Source organism: Sinocyclocheilus grahami, unplaced genomic scaffold (assembly GCF_001515645.1).
Source record: "Sinocyclocheilus grahami isolate Dianchi unplaced genomic scaffold, SAMN03320097.WGS_v1.1 scaffold280.1, whole genome shotgun sequence".
Classification (NCBI taxonomy): Eukaryota; Metazoa; Chordata; class Actinopteri; order Cypriniformes; family Cyprinidae; genus Sinocyclocheilus; species Sinocyclocheilus grahami.
In genome coordinates, this window is record NW_015505459.1 from 601,665 (window position 1) to 624,999 (window position 23,335).

General features: G+C 36.6%; 3 protein-coding genes across 5 annotated transcripts in view; 1 reads left to right on the top strand and 2 right to left on the bottom strand.

Annotated features, from left to right (window-relative positions):
* The window catches only part of LOC107600191 (SH2 domain-containing adapter protein F-like), a 15,147-nt gene extending 8,131 nt beyond the window's left edge, over positions 1 to 7,016 (bottom strand). The window contains exons 1-4 of one of the 2 annotated variants that reach the window (XM_016292021.1): positions 6,715 to 7,016; positions 5,457 to 5,521; positions 4,929 to 5,265; positions 2,598 to 2,751 (exon numbers count right to left, since the gene is read on the bottom strand). In XM_016292021.1, coding sequence (XP_016147507.1) covers positions 2,598 to 2,751; positions 4,929 to 5,261 — 487 coding nt within the window. In that variant the 5' untranslated portion in view covers positions 5,262 to 5,265; positions 5,457 to 5,521; positions 6,715 to 7,016. Of the gene's footprint in view, positions 1 to 2,597; positions 2,752 to 4,928; positions 5,378 to 5,456; positions 5,522 to 6,714 lie in introns of those variants that run through there. The other variant, XM_016292022.1, reaches the window with a different exon arrangement.
* A 2,861-nt stretch (positions 7,017 to 9,877) lies between these two features.
* LOC107600192 (coiled-coil domain-containing protein 94-like) lies at positions 9,878 to 17,224 on the bottom strand. 2 transcript variants are annotated; one of them, XM_016292024.1, is made up of 8 exons: positions 17,098 to 17,224; positions 16,695 to 16,795; positions 15,030 to 15,174; positions 14,774 to 14,908; positions 14,352 to 14,533; positions 13,254 to 13,398; positions 12,567 to 12,738; positions 9,878 to 10,438 (listed from the first exon to the last, which is right to left on the bottom strand). In XM_016292024.1, exons 1-8 carry the CDS (start codon positions 17,119 to 17,121, stop codon positions 10,314 to 10,316), a joined length of 1,029 nt encoding a protein of 342 aa, XP_016147510.1. In that variant the 5' UTR covers positions 17,122 to 17,224; the 3' UTR covers positions 9,878 to 10,313. The 2 variants fall into 2 exon arrangements, with proteins under 2 accessions (XP_016147510.1, XP_016147509.1); XM_016292023.1 differs by having other exon boundaries at positions 9,878 to 10,447; positions 17,098 to 17,223.
* A 1,111-nt stretch (positions 17,225 to 18,335) lies between these two features.
* scn12aa (sodium channel, voltage gated, type XII, alpha a) overlaps positions 18,336 to 23,335 on the top strand; it is a 49,163-nt gene continuing 44,163 nt past the window's right edge. Inside the window, exon 1 of the mRNA XM_016292087.1 lies at positions 18,336 to 18,729. The gene's annotated coding sequence lies outside the window, so the exon portion shown is untranslated. The remainder of the gene's footprint in view (positions 18,730 to 23,335) is intronic.

Here is a 23,335-nt window from a genome sequence, read left to right on the forward strand (position 1 = left end):
CAAATAAGCGAAAAGACCGAATAAATTGTACCGAACAATGACATGACGCTATCAAATAGTAACCAACGTAAAAGAGAGAGGCGCGCACTCTTTATAATGCAACAAACATGTTAGCAGTGTGGAAGCTTTAAACTGTCAGAGAAAGACGCAAAAATCATTACAAGCACTAACAGCGAGAGACTGTTTAGTACTGCATCGCATGTCTTCGATGAGAAGAGGAAGGGGTGATTGTTGTTGGATACTTTATGATGATTGAAATCGCGAAATGGCCTTAAACAATTACTAAATAAACTGCAGAATGTTATGTTTTCGCACAAATTGCATGTATTCTGACAGCGCTATCTGCTTGTTAACCAGGATTCAAAATCTGCGCTGAAACAGTATTACTCGTCAGTTGCTCAGTCACATTTTTATGAATTTTTACAAGGCATGTGACAATGCGATACGTGTGACGTATTCATAATGAGACTCATTTATAAATCTGCTGCCGTCAACAAAAAGAAGCATTGAGGTCTTCCTACACGTTTCCTCCAAAATAAAAGTTGACAAAAAGCAAGAACTCCATCAACATTCATAAATGTTAGTATTGTAATTTTACTGTTGTTCTGTAAAATAAAGTAAAAGGTAAGACAATAATAATGATAATAATTACAACAGCTTTGTTAATACATTTATTATAGCATACATACATATACACACATATAGTGTTCAAATTGGGATCTGTAATATTTTGTAATGTTTTAAAAGAAGTCTCTTCTGCTCAGCAAGGCTGCTTTTAATTTTACAGTAAAACATACATGCCTGATTCAAGAAGGGGGTCTGATCTCCAAAAAATATTATTTTACTAACTTATTAATTTTAAGTTATTTTGTGCTTTGTTGGTATAGTGTCTGCTAGAATGTTCAAAAATGTGTAGTGTTAAATATTTTTAAATTGTTGTTTTGTAATAGATTTTTTTCTTTGTAAAATTTTTTTTTTCAACAGTAAAAAGCACATTTTGGCTGTTTAATTTATGCAATGGTGAAAAAAAAAATTGTCAAAATACATGGGGGGAAAAACATGAAAAACCGGGTTCGGGCTTTGGCCCAGTGTTTAATTTTGCACAGTCCAGTTAAACCGACTGGAATAACAATGGCTGAATAAATGCTCTCTTTGGTATTATAAGAGATTCAGTGGGGAACTGGGGAACCGCTTATGAATCGCTGGGCCTCAAACGGCTCCATGTAACTGCTGCAGGCTTCTACAGCGTTCTCCTCCCAGCCGGGTCTGGGCCGCGGGTCCGGCCTGGCGTCAAACGGGTCCGAGTAATCGGTCTCCCCGACCGCAGGAGCCGAGGGAACCACCTGGGGAGAAAGAACAAGGATGATGAGTGATCATGATGATCATATGAATCAGAAACGAAGACAGCTTCAGAGTTTTACACAGTATGCCATTCTGACAGCTTTTGTGCAAAAACACATGAAGCATTTTCAATCCGGCATTTTCATCCATTAGGGTTATTATAGTAAAACTTAAACTAAAACCATAATAAACATTTTTTAGTACTTCTCATTTTCATTTAGTTTAACTTGATGAACAAACAAACAGTTACTATTATTACTAAATGACAAAAACACACCAAAATTACTAGAACCTTAAAATTAAACTTTAAAATGAAAATCAAAGCCCAAAAATTACAGACTCAAAATTCAAAGGCCGCAGCTCTCAAACCCTTTGGTCTAAAATATGTCATCCTGGTCTCTTTTGAAAGCAGACACATAAAAGTATATACTATAGGGCTAATAGTACATAAATATAATACTAAAATTATTCTTATAATTCTTTTTTGTCCAGTCTGAAAATTGTCAGCCACTGATTGCATTATGCTTACATTGCACAGAAAAGAACATTTTGCTCTTTTTTGTTTTACTGAAAAAAGGAGATATATGAACCAAAATTTTTGGACACACAATCCCTTTATAAAGCAAAACAAGCAAGAGAGAGAGAGAGAGAGAGTGGGTGGGGGGGGTTGGTGTGTGAGCCTGCAGGCATTGGGATTAAATGTATTTGGGTTAATAAAATTGATTCCCAATGCTCCCACCCTTCACCTCTGATGACAAAAGACAATCATTACCGGTCGAGTTCAGGAAACAAGAGCGAATTGTGAGTCTGGTTGGTTTGTTATGACATCTCCAAAAAATATTATTTTACTAACTTATTAATTTTAAGTTATTTTGTGCTTTGTTGGTATAGTGTCTGCTAGAATGTTCAAAAATGTGTAGTGTTAAATATTTTTAAATTGTTGTTTTGTAATAGATTTTTTTCTTTGTAAAATTTTTTTTTTCAACAGTAAAAAGCACATTTTGGCTGTTTAATTTATGCAATGGTGAAAAAAAAAATGGTCAAAATACATGGGGGGAAAAACATGAAAAACCGTGTTCGGCCTTTGGCCCAGTGTTTAATTTTGTTCGGTTTCGGCCAAGAATTTTCGTTTCGTTGCATCCCTAAAAAGTACCACATACCACAGTCCAGACCACAAATTAAACCGACTGGAATAACAATGGCTGAATAAATGCTCTCTTTGGTATTATAAGAGATTCAGTGGGGAACCGCTGTACCGCTTATGAATCGCTGGGCCTCAAACGGCTCCATGTAACTGCTGCAGGCTTCTACAGCGTTCTCCTCCCAGCCGGGTCTGGGCCGCGGGTCCGGCCTGGCGTCAAACGGGTCCGAGTAATCGGTCTCCCCGACCGCAGGAGCCGAGGGAACCACCTGGGGAGAAAGAACAAGGATGATGAGTGATCATGATGATCATATGAATCAGAAACGAAGACAGCTTCAGAGTTTTACACAGTATGCCATTCTGACAGCTTTTGTGCAAAAACACATGAAGCATTTTCAATCCGGCATTTTCATCCATTAGGGTTATTATAGTAAAACTTAAACTAAAACCATAATAAACATTTTTTAGTACTTCTCATTTTCATTTAGTTTAACTTGATGAACAAACAAACAGTTACTAATATTACTAAATGACAAAAACACACCAAAATTACTAGAACCTTAAAATTAAACTTTAAAATGAAAATCAAAGCCCAAAAATTACAGACTCAAAATTCAAAGGCCGCAGCTCTCAAACCCTTTGGTCTAAAATATGTCATCCTGGTCTCTTTTGAAAGCAGACACATAAAAGTATATACTATAGGGCTAATAGTACATAAATATAATACTAAAATTATTCTTATAATTCTTTTTTGTCCAGTCTGAAAATTGTCAGCCACTGATTGCATTATGCTTACATTGCACAGAAAAGAACATTTTGCTCTTTTTTGTTTTACTGAAAAAAGGAGATATATGAACCAAAATTTTTGGACACACAATCCCTTTATAAAGCAAAACAAGCAAGAGAGAGAGAGAGAGAGAGTGGGTGGGGGGGGTTGGTGTGTGAGCCTGCAGGCATTGGGATTAAATGTATTTGGGTTAATAAAATTGATTCCCAATGCTCCCACCCTTCACCTCTGATGACAAAAGACAATCATTACCGGTCGAGTTCAGGAAACAAGAGCGAATTGTGAGTCTGGTTGGTTTGTTATGACATCTGCAAAACTCATCCATGACACGTGCACCAAACAAATCTACTCTAAAACAATCACACATCACTGTAATCCTAGTAAAACAACCCCTGTGACTCTCATAACCACCTAATTTATGATATATTGACCTATTCATGATTTTGACTGGAGAAATTAACTGGAGGGTCTTTGCGCCAAGACAAACAACCACATAATTAATGTGCTGGTAAAATAATTTCATTTAAACAAACATTTGTCATTCAAGTACACATTAGAAGAGGAAAAATGCTTGAAATCACAATTATTTACCAAGATGAATACACTACAAAATTATGCTTTTACACTTTCTGGGATTGGTTCTTGCTCAATTCCAGTCATTTTTCCATACATCAACACTGAAAACCTTTTAAAGCACATAATTCTTACTGATAACAGTCCAGTAAGACCCATTAAGCTCTCTATATGTTAAGAAAACAAGAACTTACAGGGGCCTGCGGTTCCTCAAAGGTCACAATGTTCAGTGGTATTTTGCTACGCCCGAATTCCTGAGATTCCACTTTTATCAGTCTGTGTTCGGGAGACACGATCTTCACCTCCACGCCGTTGGACAGCACCGTACATTGCACAGAAAAGAACATTTTGCTCTTTTTTGTTTTACTGAAAAAAGGAGATATATGAACCAAAATTTTTGGACACACAATCCCTTTATAAAGCAAAACAAGCAAGAGAGAGAGAGAGAGAGAGTGGGTGGGGGGGGTTGGTGTGTGAGCCTGCAGGCATTGGGATTAAATGTATTTGGGTTAATAAAATTGATTCCCAATGCTCCCACCCTTCACCTCTGATGACAAAAGACAATCATTACCGGTCGAGTTCAGGAAACAAGAGCGAATTGTGAGTCTGGTTGGTTTGTTATGACATCTGCAAAACTCATCCATGACACGTGCACCAAACAAATCTACTCTAAGACAATCACACATCACTGTAATCCTAGTAAAACAACCCCTGTGACTCTCATAACCACCTAATTTATGATATATTGACCTATTCATGATTTTGACTGGAGAAATTAACTGGAGGGTCTTTGCGCCAAGATAAACAACCACATAATTAATGTGCTGGTAAAATAATTTCATTTAAACAAACATTTGTCATTCAAGTACACATTAGAAGAGGAAAAATGCTTGAAATCACAATTATTTACCAAGATGAATACACTACAAAATTATGCTTTTACACTTTCTGGGATTGGTTCTTGCTCAATTCCAGTCATTTTTCCATACATCAACACTGAAAACCTTTTAAAGCACATAATTCTTACTGATAACAGTCCAGTAAGACCCATTAAGCTCTCTATATGTTAAGAAAACAAGAACTTACAGGGGCCTGCGGTTCCTCAAAGGTCACAATGTTCAGTGGTATTTTGCTACGCCCGAATTCCTGAGATTCCACTTTTATCAGTCTGTGTTCGGGAGACACGATCTTCACCTCCACGCCGTTGGACAGCACCGTGCCAAATGCGGGGAACGTTTCCACTGACCCGGAGCCGTTAAGCACCCGGTTCTCGGAGGGTTCGTAAGGGTCCTCAAAGTCCAGGTCTTTCTGAGCCCTGTAGGCCCGTAGGATCTCGCTTTCGCTGTAGTCCGGTTTCGGGGGCTGCGGCGGTCGTTTCCTGCTGCCAAAACTTAGGTGATCTCGAAACCACTTTGCCATGGGTCTACGACCAAGACAAAAAATTTAAAACAGATCCAAAAAGAAGTTAAAGGAGCGGTTATGCTTCTAAAAAGGACTTTATCCTAGTTCTTCCATGGAACACCATCCATAAATCCTGAAACACCTAACCAATAAGTTACTTATTACTCACAGAGTGTCAATAAATGACAAATATGATATTGTGCAATAGCTCACCTCAGTTTCCCCAATGCATCGGTGCTTTAGAACATCCAGCACCTATTTGCTTGCAATAAATTGATCTGGAAAGCAAAAGCACGGCCATGACGTATTAAAAAAGCAAGAAACGTAAAGGCAGAAGTGAGGTATTTTAAAGCCTCCACCCCTAGACCAGCCCAACTGGAAAAGACATATTACAGTAATGAATCAAAACACTGTCGTAATTTACTCAACCTCATGTTGTTCCAAACCTGTATGACTTTCATTCTCCCGTGGGACACAAAAGTAATTAGTTAGCAGAATGACTAGGCAGCTCTTTTTCACACAATGAAAGTGAATGGTGACTATGTCTGTCCATTGAGAATTTAGACAATAATAACTTATTTTAGGTATTTTTCCTCACAGAAATGTCTCATATGACTTAGAATACACCAAATTGGTTATATAAGCAACTTTTTTAAACCACAGAATCACAATCCCGTTCACTTTCATTGGATGAAAAATTATGCAGTGAAGGTAAATAGTGACTGCGGTTGTCAGTCCCCCTCACATTTTGCCTAACAACTGCTTTTGTGTTTCAAGGAAGGTGGAAAACAATAGGATTTGGAACAAAATCGTCGTGAGTGAATCGTTACATAATTTCCTTTTGTTTTTGGCGAGCGGTTCCTTTAAACAAGCAGATGTAGTCACTAACGCATTTGTACGTGGGTGATACATTAAACGTGTTGGCGAAGATGTTATATAAATGAAAACAAATAAATCAATATTATTCAAAAAGAAAGTTTTACACACAAACTCGCACTGCTCAATCTTGGCAAAGAATCCTGCCAAAACAAGAACATGCACCAACTGCACACACCCACTTTCTGACGGTTCCCCCTTTAATTCAGCACATAACAGAGATTTTCATGTTTATTATCATTGTCATTATAGATTGAAACTAATGTTAGCAACCCGGCTAACATCTTTAAACTCCGCTACCTCATATTATAGCCACTTTATTTGTCGATAAATGAGATTATATACATGATTACTAAAATAAATTGAACACAGAAGTCGAATGCTGAACTAATTTGGAGCACAAAAGTAAAAACCAACAAATTCAAGCTGCATTTTGTTAGCCGGGTTGCTTGCTGGCTAACTATGCAACGCGATCCCAATGGATAACGTAACTCGCAGACGAGCGTGTGCAAGCTGTTCATCTAACACGACAGTTATAACTCATAAAAACAGTTCAGAAGGCCACAAACCCCCAACACATTTGCAAAACACTCACCTCTCAGTGATGGACGGAGGGAAGCGAGTATAAAAAGCAGCTGTGAGGGGAATCTCAGAAGTGACGACGAGCGTGCGCACGTGCAGATGGATGGATGAGTTGCATCGGATTGCGTTGGTTGTTGCAGCTCAGCTCAGCTGGTGAACAACACATAAGCTCGACATGTTGTTGAAGCCCACTGGAGAGTTGCATTGTCTTTGTTCTTGCTGAGGCATTTCATTTCGCATGCTGGCTCGTGCTTTGGCTTGCACTGTGCAAAATGATGCATGCCTACAAAGCACACTTATTAAGAAAGTGCAGGGTTTTAAATGGAATAAAGAGATTAAGTGCAGTAAAATGCATATAAATAGGGGCTTCTGGTTAACCACACACACACACTAACAGAAGCGATCCAATTCAATGCATGCCCCATCTGTCACATGCCCTTCTCCATCAGCATACAGAGGTCAAATTTTAAGGTTAGAAGGTCACTTTCTTGGATCAATATGGGAGATGGTGAATAATGGCTAGTCCACACATTGGATTGCATTAACATCACATTAGCAAGTGTTACCTTTAACACCAAAACAAGCCACTGATGCCATTAGTGGAATGTCAAATTGAGTAACTTTTGCCAAATTTACATCGCAGGGGTGGCACAGAAGCACTTCTGAAGTGGCGCTTAGGTGTATCTATACAAAACGTTTAATATGAAAGCCCGTACAGATGAAAAAATAATAAAGGTAATTGCGAGTTTTTATCCTCACTATTCTGACTTTATCAGAATTGCAAGATCTAAACTCAGAATTGCACAAAAAAAAAGTCAAATTTGAGAAGTCGCAATTAATCATTATATTTATCCCGAGTTTAATCTCGCAGTTCTGACCTTTTCCTCAAGGTCAGAATTGTGAGGAAGTCAGAAATGCAAGGCATAAGCTCACATAAAAAATTGCAAATTCCTTTCTTATTAATTTTTTCCATAGCAGAAATGGCTTTCCATAGTTTAATGCTGCTCAAAGACAGCATACAATGTGATGCATTATATTGATACAATGCATCAATACAACGCATATACTTTGATACTAGGGGCTGAAGTGGGTGTGAGTCAACATAATTTAGTCTATTTTTTATGCTGCATTGTGCCTACACTGAATTTTGATCAGGCAAAAAGCAGCCTTAACTCAATGGTTCAAAAATGCCTTTTGTGAAGCTTACAATACAGAAAATACTTGATAAATAATAATATATCTGAAATATATTTCAAAAGATTTGCTAGAAAACAAAGTCTGTGCTCAGAAACAAAACACGAGGAACGTTTTATTTGTTTGATGCTTGGGAAGATGAAATGAGCTGATATGGGATTAGAGATGATCAGTGGAAATTAGATTCAGATTCACTTATCTCCACTGAAACCCTCAAATGCATTTCCATGAGCTAACATGGAGAAACAAATACTACATTATAGAGTGCATAATACATTAGAAGCACATCATAGAGTACATTAGAGACAGCAGGATGATGCCGATCTAACAGACCGATTGAAATCCAGGCAATGGAAACAGCTTCTCATAAACAATGCTCCTCCAGCTAAAAAGTTAATCACTGAAAAATAAAAATCTCTTGAACTGCACTTTGAAAGAGTCCAGGTTAAGGAAATTTAAAGCGGTCTGTGGAAAGAATGGTCAAGTTTTGCTGGTCTGAAAACAAACATTTGTTTCAGTCAGCCAAAATGCCACCGCATTCTCTCCATCCTAATCAGAGTTGCTGTCATCGCTGTCTGTATACGCCTCCAAGAGGCTGAGAGAAGAACCGTACTGAGATGCGACTGGCTGTCCATTGGAAGCTTTGGAGGACTCGGGTTTGGCAGCACCTGCGCCTGAATGATCTGGAAAGACAGAGAAAGCACAGGTTAACAGAGATGGCAAAACACTAAAATATGTCTGATACATAAATACAACATTGGGGTTTATGGTGGAAACTGCAGTGGGTTTTATCATAGGTACCAAATCCCTTAAAGGGGTCCTATTATGCTCTTTTACAAAGTCTTGATTTTGTTTTGGGTGTGTACTAGAACAGGCTCTCATACTAGTTATTCGAAAAACACATTATTTTTCACATTTTACATTATTACAACACCTCTCTCCCCAGTCTGGCATGAAGGGCTCGAATAGTTCCTGTATCAAATGAAGGCCCGCCTTCTGAAATACGAAATGTGTTGTGATTGGTTAGCTGGGCCAGTGTGTGCTGTGATTGGCAGCACTCGGCGCCTGGTCGGGAAATGTCATGCCCCTTACCATAGCCGCCTGCGAGCTTCAGTGTAAATACTGCGTCAAAATCAAATCAATTTGAGCGCAATTTAAATCCAGATGATTGCAACCACTCTAAGTTCGTCTGCCTTGTGAAAACTAGCACGTCTCCGACATAGTGATAACACTCGTTGCCTTCTCTAGTGCAGCTCAACCAGGTCTCGTCCCATTCGTCGATCTTTGTGATATCACAAATCCCGGAAAATATGCGTTGTAGTCCAAACGTTGTAGTTTTTGAAAAGTGATTTCTGTTAAATAAAATATCTCCTTTTGAAGTGGACTTTGAGCTTTGTAACTTTGCAGATCTTTTTTAAAATAATAAAGGTAATTGCGAGTTTTTATCCTCACTATTCTGACTTTATCAGAATTGCAAGATCTAAACTCAGAATTGCACAAAAAAAAAGTCAAATTTGAGAAGTCGCAATTAATCATTATATTTATCCCGAGTTTAATCTCGCAGTTCTGACCTTTTCCTCAAGGTCAGAATTGTGAGGAAGTCAGAAATGCAAGGCATAAGCTCACATAAAAAATTGCAAATTCCTTTCTTATTAATTTTTTCCATAGCAGAAATGGCTTTCCATAGTTTAATGCTGCTCAAAGACAGCATACAATGTGATGCATTATATTGATACAATGCATCAATACAACGCATATACTTTGATACTAGGGGCTGAAGTGGGTGTGAGTCAACATAATTTAGTCTATTTTTTATGCTGCATTGTGCCTACACTGAATTTTGATCAGGCAAAAAGCAGCCTTAACTCAATGGTTCAAAAATGCCTTTTGTGAAGCTTACAATACAGAAAATACTTGATAAATAATAATATATCTGAAATATATTTCAAAAGATTTGCTAGAAAACAAAGTCTGTGCTCAGAAACAAAACACGAGGAACGTTTTATTTGTTTGATGCTTGGGAAGATGAAATGAGCTGATATGGGATTAGAGATGATCAGTGGAAATTAGATTCAGATTCACTTATCTCCACTGAAACCCTCAAATGCATTTCCATGAGCTAACATGGAGAAACAAATACTACATTATAGAGTGCATAATACATTAGAAGCACATCATAGAGTACATTAGAGACAGCAGGATGATGCCGATCTAACAGACCGATTGAAATCCAGGCAATGGAAACAGCTTCTCATAAACAATGCTCCTCCAGCTAAAAAGTTAATCACTGAAAAATTAAAATCTCTTGAACTGCACTTGGAAATTTAAAGCGGTCTGTGGAAAGAATGGTCAAGTTTTGCTGGTCTGAAAACAAACATTTGTTTCAGTCAGCCAAAATGCCACCGCATTCTCTCCATCCTAATCAGAGTTGCTGTCATCGCTGTCTGTATACGCCTCCAAGAGGCTGAGAGAAGAACCGTACTGAGATGCGACTGGCTGTCCATTGGAAGCTTTGGAGGACTCGGGTTTGGCAGCACCTGCGCCTGAATGATCTGGAAAGACAGAGAAAGCACAGGTTAACAGAGATGGCAAAACACTAAAATATGTCTGATACATAAATACAACATTGGGGTTTATGGTGGAAACTGCAGTGGGTTTTATCATAGGTACCAAATCCCTTAAAGGGGTCCTATTATGCTCTTTTACAAAGTCTTGATTTTGTTTTGGGTGTGTACTAGAACAGGCTCTCATACTAGTTATTCGAAAAACACATTATTTTTCACATTTTACATTATTACAACACCTCTCTCCCCAGTCTGGCATGAAGGGCTCGAATAGTTCCTGTATCAAATGAAGGCCCGCCTTCTGAAATACGAAATGTGTTGTGATTGGTTAGCTGGGCCAGTGTGTGCTGTGATTGGCAGCACTCGGCGCCTGGTCGGGAAATGTCATGCCCCTTACCATAGCCGCCTGCGAGCTTCAGTGTAAATACTGCGTCAAAATCAAATCAATTTGAGCGCAATTTAAATCCGGATGATTGCAACCACTCTAAGTTCGTCTGCCTTGTGAAAACTAGCACGTCTCCGACATAGTGATAACACTCGTTGCCTTCTCTAGTGCAGCTCAACCAGGTCTCGTCCCATTCGTCGATCTTTGTGATATCACAAATCCCGGAAAATATGCGTTGTAGTCCAAATGTTGTAGTTTTTGAAAAGTGATTTCTGTTAAATAAAATATCTCCTTTTGAAGTGGACTTTGAGCTTTGTAACTTTGCAGATCTTTTTTTATGCTCAAACAGCAACATTACAGACTAACTAAAGTTGAAAAAGTGAAAAAGCATAATTAAAAAATAAAAATAAAAAATGTCTTGCGTACTTCACGTCTGTACCATTCCTTGATTCTAGAGAAATAATAATAATAACTCCTGATATCCTGATATACATCCACTGCCATTTTGGTTTATTAAATAATAAATATCTATCTATTACCTATATAAATAAAACGAAATTGCAGTTTAGATTGATTAAATAATAATAATTAAAATGTCTATTTATTAGTTATATTAATACAATTTATATTAGTAAAACAGTAAAAAAAAAAAAGGTTAATGATAAAATAATAAATTTTTGTTTATTAAATAATAATAAATATATTAATTAATATTCGCGGGGGCGGGGTGTTCCTTCTTTTCCTCGCTTTCCTTTGCTTTTAAATAGCTTGTAAAAGCGGTGTGCCCATTTTACTTTCACTTTAAAATAGCGGCAACTAAGAGTAAAGCAATTGTTCGTTTTTAGTTCGTTTGAATTTTCCCTCTTTTCCTCGCTTTACTTCGCTTTTAAATAGCTTAAGCTATTTAAAAGCGCCTTGCATTTTACTTTCACTTTTGAATTTGCGGCAGTTCGGCGTCAATTGCTTGAATGCAACAACAAAATACAATGTCAAACTCATTTTAGCCTATATATAAAACATAGAATTTTATTAACAAAATGAATAAAAATACACCATGCTATAGGGCAGGCTATGCCTAATATAAAATAATAAATAACTTACATAAAGTTTAATAGGTATACAAAACTGGAAATAAGTAAACATGTATAATATATAACCAAATAAATAAGAAATGTAGAACGTTTATTAGCAAAACGAATGTCAAATAAAATAAATAAATGACTTAAAATTGAGTAAAAATTAGCAAACAATGTGGAACCAATTAAATAAGAAACGAATGTTTAAAAAAACTTCCAAAATCACCATAGATAAACGGCAAAAGTCAACAGGCTTTTCAAAATCCTAAATATTGCCAAACAGGCGCTCGAAACTAAATCATCTGCGATCGTCTTGTCTGTCTCACCTCACTCTTCTTGTCAGTCCGCTCGACTCACTCTCCTCACTGGAGAAATGAAATCTGATCCGTGATGCGACTGTCGTTCGGCATGCTGCATTGAGCATCCGCGTTCAGTTTTTAATTGTAGTGTCTGTTCTTTTACTGAACTAAATGATTTTTATTACTATAAAAAATCTAAACGACGGTGGGGGTCGGTGACGCGGTGGGCAAGTGACATAGCCGGTGTTGCGGCTTAACACCGGTATCACCGTCAGCACCGTCTATCGCGGCAAGCCAACTAATAACCAGAAATGTTTCATGAGCAGCAAATCATGATCATCACGAACCTGTTTGTGTGTCAGCAGCCTGTTGTGGTGCAGCGGCAGCAGGTTTACAGGCAGAATCAGCTGGTTTCTTCCTCACCACCAGAGACCCCAGAGCTCCCTTCCCACCCAGACCTCCGACACTCCTCTCCCAGCGCTCCACCTTCTGTTTCTTTACGCCCACTGATGATGATCCCTGTGGAGATCAGGAGGAAACCAGCATAAGCATTAATGAGAGAAACAGACGGGGCGTTTGATGAACAAAGACAACAGAAAAACACATGTAAGCTAAAAGAACAATTGATTTTTGTACAGTCAACAATCCTTGTGAGTGTTTATTTTGCAGCAATGCCTGGCTGAATATTATCCTGGTTAATATTTATTGTGATAAACAAATGGATATGAAATACTGATTTGAGCTGAAATTATTATGTGAGAAGATCGAGTGTGGAGCGAAACACGAAACTAGCACAGCTACGTAGGAAATTATTTGCCTGAGAGCAACAATGACGATAATTCTTGATTGCAGCATGTCACAACTGACCAATCACAGTGGAGTATCCAGAAGCATGTATTAAAAAAATCTACGATAATATCTAAGACTTTTTCCAAATCATAATTAATAAAAGTGACCAAAATAATATGTCAATGTCAAATAAAACAAGTTAGATTTAAATCTAATGAGGTGGAGGCTGCTGTCTTTCTCTCCACCTGTGGTCCTGTGTCCCTGTCTGTGGTGAGGATGTCTGTGGGTTTATCAGCCGTGTTTCTCCTGCTTTGGTCTTTTGCATCTTCTGTCTCTTCTTCAGAGTCCGAGTCCCTCAGTCGTTTGACCAGAACTCTCTCCAACATCTCTCTATGTGGAGCAAGAGAAAAGAGAAGTCTAAACCACACTATATTATATCATTTACACTTCTTAATCTTGACATTACATGCATTGGAAAAAAAATACTTTCACTGTGAATGCATATGACCCCATAAAGGTGCAATTATTGTGATATGCAAATGTACACGGTAAACAATATGGACACAATTATCAAAAAACATCAACTTTTTAGGTTAACATACAGGAATATTTAAATTTTGCACATAAAGCATATTTTAGATGCAGCAATCTACAACCGCACGATTTTAAGGGGGAAAAATCATATTTTTCCTGATTAAAAAATAAATAAATACAGGTTTGCTTTGCTTGTTTGTGGGGCTACACAATATGAATTTTTCATTCTCATGAACTTAACATTTTGAACATTTAATCATCTAATTTCTATTGACAGAAAACTTCAGGGAACCCATAAAATTGATCTTTTGTTAATAAGTGCTTATTACAAGTCACTACAAGTCACACTAACTCCCTCCTCTACCCCTGGGCTTTTTTTTTTTTAATGATTCATACATTTTATTTTCTTGAATGGGCTTGAATTAACAGATAATTAAATGACCCTTGGTCATTTTTGTGTTTTTTTGTCTTGGTAATCCTTAATCAAAATCTGAACATTTGCTTCCACTCTGGAATGGCATTCCTTCTCTGATGATGTCATCCTTAACCACACCCCTCCAACCATTAGGTTGCTATGAGTAAGAGACAGAGAGGAGGAGCACTAAAACAAAACCCCGCCCTCTATTCAATATTCTGTTTCAGTTGGAAATACGTCACCATACTGAAATAAAGTCTGCAGCAACTTCCGGTTCACACCGACTTTAAATGAACCTGTAATGTGACCAATGCATTTTTAAAATCTCAAAATCCAACATATAGTGTATGAAGCAAAATGGCCAAATGCTTCAAATAGTTCAAACGTTTCTTACTTGGTCTCTCGTTCATCTTCCTCCTGATCTCTTTCTCTCTGTCTCCGCTCCATCTCTTTATACTGGTCCAGCATGCCCTCAAAGTCCACCTGCGCCTGCCTCTGGTTCAGCTCCTTCAGCTCCTGCAGGTTCTCCAGCACCTCCATCTCCAACTTTGAGTCCCGTGTGCGGTTCTCCAGGACCTGTGACAGCATTCAGGGAGTTATGTTTTAAGTTTGCATGGGCTTTTGTTTGCTTCCTTACAAAGATGCTGTAAAGACTTTATGCATTAAATGTGAAAAACATTTATAAAAAATAACAAAGCTTTTGCCAAAATAACAACAACAAAAAACTAATCACAAATAGCAAAACTATATAAATCCCTAACAAAACTTCTAATATCATAAAACACACACAAGTAGTCTTTAAAGTTTCTATCAGACCTTCATGGGGTTATTGAGTTCTTCTTCCTCTCGGTCTTGTTGGATCTTTTTCTCCTCCTCTTCAATCAGTTTCTCAGCCTGAAAATTTCTTGTTGCACCATGTTCCATGGCGTAATCTGTGCTCTCTGGATCTGTCTGTGAAACACAGCAATCAGATGAATTGCAACTAAACAAACACACAAGACTAACAATAAAAACTCCTTAAGTGTTTGTGTGCTGGTTTTAAAGAGTATGATGTGCGTGTTTATTCTAGTACCTTGAAAGTGATCTCAGCCAAGCATCTGGTGCATTTAATGTAGAATCTGAAAATGGGAAGCCCCAGGTACAGTTCGTTCTGAACGGTCTCCTTACGGGCATTGAACTTCTTCCCTTTGTAAATGTACTCTCCACACGTTTTACACCTGTGTACCAACAAGCATTATTGTCTCAAAGACGATATAATCTCTAATAAATCAAAATCCAGATGTTTTCCTCACTACTAGAGAAATCAAGAGAATTTTCACTGTTAAAAATCGTTTCACATTTAATATACTTAGCTTGTTGTATTTAATTGATCATTTCCTATCTTGTTTTTGCAGTGATATATATTGGTCAAAGAAGAGACATCCAATTCTTGCGTCTACATCAAATTAAATCAAAAAAATTATATACACATAAAGCATATTAAATACAAATAAAGTGTCGACTTTTATGTTTCAAATAACTTTTGTGAAGAAGAAAAAAAAAAACTTCAAAATATGGGTGAAATTATGTTCCATCGTCATTCAGTGTAACAGATATATTTATGTAAAAAATAAAATAGCATACTTTTTCTGACCTGTACTTATATAAAATATATAAATGAATCTGTAAATTCTATTATATTTTTATTAATATCTTCTCACTGACAAATGGGGAAAACCTACTGGTTTGAAAGATAGTGGCAAAATATTTGACATTTTGGAGCTGCGCTGTCTAGGCCTGTGGCAATAATCAATATATCGACTTACCGCGCAATATATGTACATGACCTCAATAATTTTGTGACGCAATATATCGGCTATTATATATACTTAAAAATTAATGTCACCATGTTTTGTACATTCCACTTGCGCTTGTGTCTTTTGCAGCTTCTCGTACATAACGTGGTGTAGTCATGAGGAACTAGTTCAAATTTAAAAAGTGCTTCTACAAAAAAAGTTTCATCTGCAGATATGGTCTTGTTTAGGGATCTGACTGCGGAGTAGTGATTGTGTTTTTCAGCAATAGTGTGCACGCTTAATTTACAGAGAAAAGAAGGTCCGGGAAAACTCTGTAGATGGAAAAATCTCCATACAAGTTCTTAGTGCATTTTTCTCTTTTTCTACTTGTTACTTTGAACTTTCTGTTAGAAAATGTTTATTTACTATTTATTCAGGTTTTTTAAAGTATCTAATATTTTGATACTTAATTTCCATGATCTAAATATTCTTAAAAATGTATTGTCATTTGGAAGTGTGTAGGCCTTCTTGCATTATTATGCCTTTACATTATGATTATATATTCAGTGGCATAAAATGGTGTTTAAAATGACAATAATATCGCTTATCGCAATTATTTCTGGGGCAATATTTCGCACGACTAAAAGTTGTTATCGTGACAGGCCTAGCGCTGTCATCCTTAAATAGAGTCTTTTAATGTCATTTAATAACTTTTGTTCGACACAAATTTTTTATACAAACTATTGTTACAATGAATAACACTGCTTTCTGTAAAACGTGGTAAAAATGTATAATAGTCAGTTTTTTTTTTTTTTTTTGCTCAGAAACATTTGTTCCACTATCCTCAGTTGAGAAGCTTTCTAAAATTATTATTATTGCATATTATTAATTTCTAAAAACATGTATTTATTTAAAACCGGCAAGAACAAATATACTATGTATACATACTACATAAAACATACCTCATATTAAAGGGTGCCATCAGTCTGACCACATACTGACGGTCTTTGGGCAGTTTGAGTTTAGGGATTTTAGACGGATCGAAATCCGGAGGATAGTATTTCTGAGAAAAAAACAACAACAGATGCTGTAAGGTGACAGTTTACCACAGTAATGCCCTTTGTAATCAGAAACGTCTTTAAAGGTTTACCTCAGGAGGTGTATTCAAGATTATTTCAACATATATGTACGTTATGAACATCGAAAACATCACACAGTAAATTAGGAAAACGAATTCATATCACTTATTTAACTTAGCTAACGTTACTTTATTAGCATGCTGATATTTCTACTCAAATAACTAACGTTAAGTTACTTAAACCGGTACACAACAATGATATAAAAATTAAAAAAGGAGGTACTTACATTCAAAACTTTTCTTTCCGACATTGCTTTCTTTAATTGACTAAAATGTCAACTAAAAACGACAAATTACTGCTCAGCTGTGCGCTTCTTCTTCCTCGACGTCAAACGCTGTGTGTATATCAGTCACTCACGCGCCGCGGTGCTGCCACCACCGGCAGAGCGTCGGTATTACAAGCCACTAGAGAAGGCAAGTGTAGACACGATAAAGAATTACATATTTATAGAACAATACAAGTAGGGTAATAATATGAATATGAATAGCATGCAGAGGTTTGTTATAAACCGGAAGGTGCTAAGGAGAGAAAGGTGGTTTATGTATTAAAAGTAGAACTATACATCGAGGCCACTAGAGGGAGAAGCTGGATAATAAATCTATTCTTAAACAGGAAAGAGTTTTTAATGTTGCTTCTTATTAAAATAATACAAGCTGTAATATTCATGTCATGGAGGAAAGTAAATCTGAAGTGTTTTGGGGGCGATCATTTGTACTAAAATAGACTAAATAGTTGATTGCAACCTTTAGAAACTGTAAACAAACATAGATTTCTGACCTTTGATGGTTATGAGACAGACTGGAAGCACAAATCCTGACGTTAAAGGGATAGTTCACCCAAAAATGAAAATTCTGTCATCATTTACGCACCCTCATGTCGTTCCAAACCTGTATGAGTTGCTTTCTTATGTTGAACATAAAAGAAGATATTTTGAAGATTGCTGGTAATGGTAGTATAGGGCGGTGGTTCCCAACCACATTCCTGGAGGCCCCCCAACACTGCATGTTTTCCATGTCTCCTTAATCAAACACATCTGATTTAGATCATCAGCTCATTAGTAGAGACTCCAAGACCTGAAATGGGTGTGTCAGACAAAGGAGAGATACAAAATATGCAGTGTTGGGGGTCCTCCAGGAACGTGGTTGGGAACCACTGGTATAGGGGGAAAAATACTATGGAAGTCAATGGCAACCACCAACTGTTTGATTACCAGCAATCTTCAAAATATCTTCTTTTCTATCCCTTTAAAACTATACTGTGTCTAACCAGTTGCGCCCGAAGAGTTATAAACCAGTCAATAAACACATAATACAATCGATACGTGTAATAAAAGAGAAGTAGAGTCATATTTTCTTGCGGTTGAACTCATTTGGCGTGCGCAAATGTTTGGTTATGATGTGCGTAATCCGGCAGCGCAGCTCAAGTGCGCGCAGGGTGTTTGGCACCAGTTCCTGCGCTCAGAGAGACGCGCAAACTGCTGCTGTGCGCCAAATAAACTGGAGACATTTGCAAATGGGCTAAAAACGCACTCTGGTGTCCTTCAATCACGGACGACGTTGGGATACAGAGTTCTTTTTATATGGATGCTGGGAGAATATAGTTAAACTTTAAATTCGGAGCGCGTAAAATGAGCGTTGCGTGGGATTTGAGAGTGATGCATCTGTGCGGAATCCAGATTTCAGTGAAAATCTATGTACCTACAGCAGCAGAGACGGTCTGAAAAATCTTCCAGAGTCCTATGCGGAATATATATTACGTTATACCTACCCATCATGGATCAGATTGGGATTTTGGATTTACATCAGCGCAATACATGGAAAATGCGTGGACGCAGTGCTGCGATTAACGGAGTTTACATGTAAGAAAAAATATTTTATTTACCAGTTAAAAGGGTAAAAGTTGATGAAATATCTCTAGAGTATAAATCTTTGTAAATCGTTCTAGTTTTTCCATTCATTGCTGGTGTAATTACGCATGTAATGATTTAACACATACATTAAAAAGGGACATGCACGTTGAACTATGTAAATAACAGAGGCCAAAGACAGAAGAACATTCTTAAAAGTGAAGATTCTGCATGGTTCAAAGAACCTTATTCTTTTCTTCGATGTATTGTGGATATATGGTTCTTTGGACATTAAAAGTTGTTCTAATAGGTTCTTTAGATCAGTTTTTAGATTCTCATCTGTTAACACAGAACATATAGTAAGTCCACGAAAATATTGGATTTCCTTTTCAATTCAACTTGGAAATAAGTTGAGAGATTTGAGGATTTAGAACCATTTAAAACAAAGAAAAGCATGTATTTTGAAGAAAGAAAAAAAAAACAGTGCAGAAAAGGTGCTTACCACTAATGGAAGTAAATAAGCATTTGGAAAGAGAGTAAGGTGTTTTTCCACTGGAGCACAAGATGCTCTGATGGAAAACATGATCTTGAGAGTTTGTTCATGTCCGCTCCAGTCAAATTCAATCCAAATTCAGAGACAGTATCGAATTCATCTTAATTTGCACAACTGCAGTGCTGATTGGTTTCATGAACTGTAAACAGTGAATCCAACCTGAAAACTAATGTCAAATGTTTGTTGACCTAATGGTGACTTTTTCACCTTTTGCTAAACAACTGCTAGAGCCTGATTCTACACTCTTAAAGGTTCTTTATTGGCATCTATGGTTCTATAAAGAACCTTTATCATCCATGGAACCTTTCCATTCCACAAAAAGGTTATTCGCAGCTAACAAGAATGTCGGAGAAGTTATGAAAACATTATTTTTGAACATCCAGTTTAATGTCCATGCAGTTTATGTTTTAAAAACTTTTTTTCTTGGTTACACGAATGCTAGGGGAACAATCCATTTCATCATTTTACAAACAGTTTGTGATTATTACCTTTGAACGTTCTGTGAATGTAGTTACATAAAAAAAAAAAAGTACATAAACGTTCAACTAATGCATTTCATAGAAAGATCTATGAACAATATAATTAACATTTTTGTGTTACCTTCATGAGAACATAATCAAAGACCAGACAACTGATCGATTAATATTGCAAAAAGAACATTTGTTCATATCATTGAGAGAACCATGCCAGAACGTTATTTGAGAATGTTCCCTGTTTACAGATTTACAGAAATGTAAAGTCAAAACATTCTTTGGGGAACCAAAATGGTCCTTCTATTTGCTGCAAAACCCCTTGTGATGCAGAGGTTGCGGGTTTAATCCCTGTACCTTGAATGCACTTTGGACAAAACAATCTGCTATATGCACTAATGTAAAGGAGGATCTATTTCTCTGTGTTGAGTGTTTGAACCCAACTGGTTCTCTGTCCTCACTTGTCTCTCGTCGGTTGGAGTTTAGCAGCTAATTCAGATGGCCTGCAGGGAGGACATGGATATAATGCATTATGGGACAGCACTCTACATCCCATTTAATGATCCTTAATGGATCTGTTGGTTTTATCACGCCAGTCAGAACAATGAGAAATCAGTGAAAGCTAGCAATTGCGTTGTTGTGAGTTTAATGATTTTTGGAGGAAAGGACTGTCATTTCTTTTTGAAATCACAGTAAAAATAAATAAATAAATGTTTTCTAATGCATTAAAATGATTCAGAATGCCTTACAATGCATTATACATTTTAAACAGTATACTGTAATAATTTAAAGTTAGAGCATGTTATAATGCTTTTTTTAAAAACAGTGTAAGAATGGATTGCTAAGCATTACAGGTACATCTCAAAAAATTAGAATATCATGAAAAAGGTCAATATTTTTTGTCACTCATTTCAGAAAGTGAAACCCATATATTATCTAGATTCATTACACAGAGTGAAATATTTAAAGCCTTTATTTCTTGAAATTTTGATGATTATGGCTTACAGATAACGAAAACCCAAAATTGAATTCAAATTTTTTGAGATGTACCTGTATATTGAGTTTTGATATGTTTCAAGCAGATGTTGATTCTAATGATTTTATCATTAGAGTGCAGTCTGGCCAATAAAATGCCAACAGTTTGCATTATACAGTTAATAAGGAATTGAAATGTGCATAAAATTGATTGAATGTAATGAAACATTTACTCACTTTTGAATACAAGAGCTGATGCTGACAATCTTAAAATGGGCCAATTTTGATTTATCGGTATGACTGATCACTAATTTCAATTGTTTATGAAAAGTCATCTTATTTTATATAGTGTTTTATACAATACAGATTGCTTTAAAGCAGCTTCACAGTAATAAACAGAAAAATAACAGAATCAATGATGCAAAAAGACAATGCCTAACATTATACAGCATTATGAATACCTTTAAAATGATATAATTGGCATAGAAAATAGATGGATGGATGTGTTTGCAATGATCACAAAGGCCTGCCTTAATTCTCAGAAATGTCTCAGTAAAAGTGACTAAATTGGTAATACAATCTCTGTTTGCTGTGGGGAAATATTTGTGCTTCAGCATGCTGCCATTGATTCCACGTTGTCTGAAAGAATAAGCAAATCCTGCGTGAACTTGATTAAAAAGTGTCAGGTGTCTTTTGTCTGTTGGATGAGATATTGCAATTGGCTTTGTGCAATTAATCAAAAACACAAGCTAGATGTTGTATTGAATATGACCATATGGTCAGCTATTTTGATTGTTTTCTCCTCAATCAACAAAAATGGCGATATGTGAATCATGAAATAAATCAAAATAAGATTAAAATATATACATCAAAAACAATAATTCTTCTAAATAGAATTTTGGTGAGGACTGCCTAAACCAGTTGCGCTGAATGATCAGTCTAAGTTTAATAAAAAAATAATATAACCTACTGAAAAAGTTAATACAATCAAGAGTAGCAATACAAATAGATGAAGAACCCAAAGAAAACAAGAGTGTGGCATGAAAGAGAAAAAAATCCTATGTGTGTGTGTGTGAGAGAAAGTACTACTTGTTAACTTACTGTTGACTTACTTTGATTACATTATGTTTGAGAGAATGTGACAGTCATTTCGACTGACATCAGCAGACAAACGGCTCTACGACACACTCACATCACACTGATTTTGCATTATTAGTTGAAGGATGGGTCGATATTATGAATACAGGTATTTACAAACATTAATTTGAACACTAATCAGCTTGATCAAAAGTCAGGAAATCATACATAAGCCACATTTGTAATTTAAATGACTCTTATGTTCTGAATGGACTTTATGGCTGTAAAGCTTCAGAAATACTGCACAAGGGCAAATGAGAACAGAGACAAGTCATATGGCAGATCATTTAATGGCAATGACGTGCAAATCTGGTTTTCTACAAAATAGGTTGTTGGAACAAAAATAAGTTTGTACAGTATTTCAAACACATTCTGTTCTTTTGAACATTCATCAAATAATCCTGAAAAATGGAATTATGGTTTCCACAGAAAGTTAAAGCGGCACAACTGTTTTCAACATTAGAAATGTTTATTGCAACTTACAGTACATCTTACTCTAGGTTCAATGCCCCTGGAGTAACCTGAGGTTAAAAGTGTTGCTTAAACACAATGATAATAGCTCATAGATCAACATTTTGCTGGGTTTGACGCCATAATCGTCCAGTTTTCATGACCCTGTTTATTTTCTCAATGCATGTTACTAAGCTTATTGCGAATGTTTCATCCATGCATTTATTTATGATATATTTTTCATTTTGTTATCTATAATCAAAATGGCTTTGCATTCACATTTGTCTCAATTCTGGTATGCAGTGGTCACTTTTCACAATCTAATCAACAACCAATGAATAAAAGCCTGGCCTATGTTATATTTTCTTGCTCAAGCTGTTTCACTCTGAAATGTGTCACAGTACAGTAGTGAAGTCAGACAACTTCCATTTCATGCCGACTTAAAATTCACTAGGATACATAAGGTAGCCATGTACTCAAAACAGTGAATGGCAATTAAGCTCTTTGCAAGACTTAAAAAACAAAATTAATATGTAAACGCAACATCCCTGTAGTTTAAAAAGTTTACCATTTGTTGTCTACCCTCATTTGTCACCCAAAAATGAAAAATTGCTGAACATTTACTCACCCTGAGGCTATCCAAGATGTAGATGAGTTTGTTTCTTTATAGCAACAAATTTGGAGAAGCACTCCATCACTTGCTCACCAATGGATCCTCTGCAGTGAATGGGTGCTGTCAGAATGAGAGTCCAAACAGCTGATAAATGCACACAGCTTTTCACATCACAAGACATTAATGGACTGGATGGTGTGGATTACTGTGATGTTTTTATCAGCTGTTTGGACTCATTCTGACGGCACCCATTCACTGCAGAGGATCCATTGGTGAGAAAGTGATGTGACGCTAAATTGATGATAAATTTACAGTAGACGCACATCAGAAGCCATGTCCCACATTAATGTGTCTAAACTGACAGCGGAGTAATTCTCTACAGCTAAGAATTGTGGGTCAGATCAAGCCGTCGTAAGCCAC

Excerpts from the sequence above, each read along its gene's own strand:
- LOC107600192 (XM_016292023.1), bottom strand. The coding sequence starts at position 17,121 with ATGTCGGAAAGAAAAGTTTTGAAT. Across the intron at positions 16,796-17,097 it reads CGGAAAGAAAAGTTTTGAAT|AAATACTATCCTCCGGATTT; the intron begins GTAAGTACCTCC and ends TTTTTTTCTCAG. Across the intron at positions 12,739-13,253 it reads ACAGGGACACAGGACCACAG|GGATCATCATCAGTGGGCGT; the intron begins GTGGAGAGAAAG and ends TGATCTCCACAG.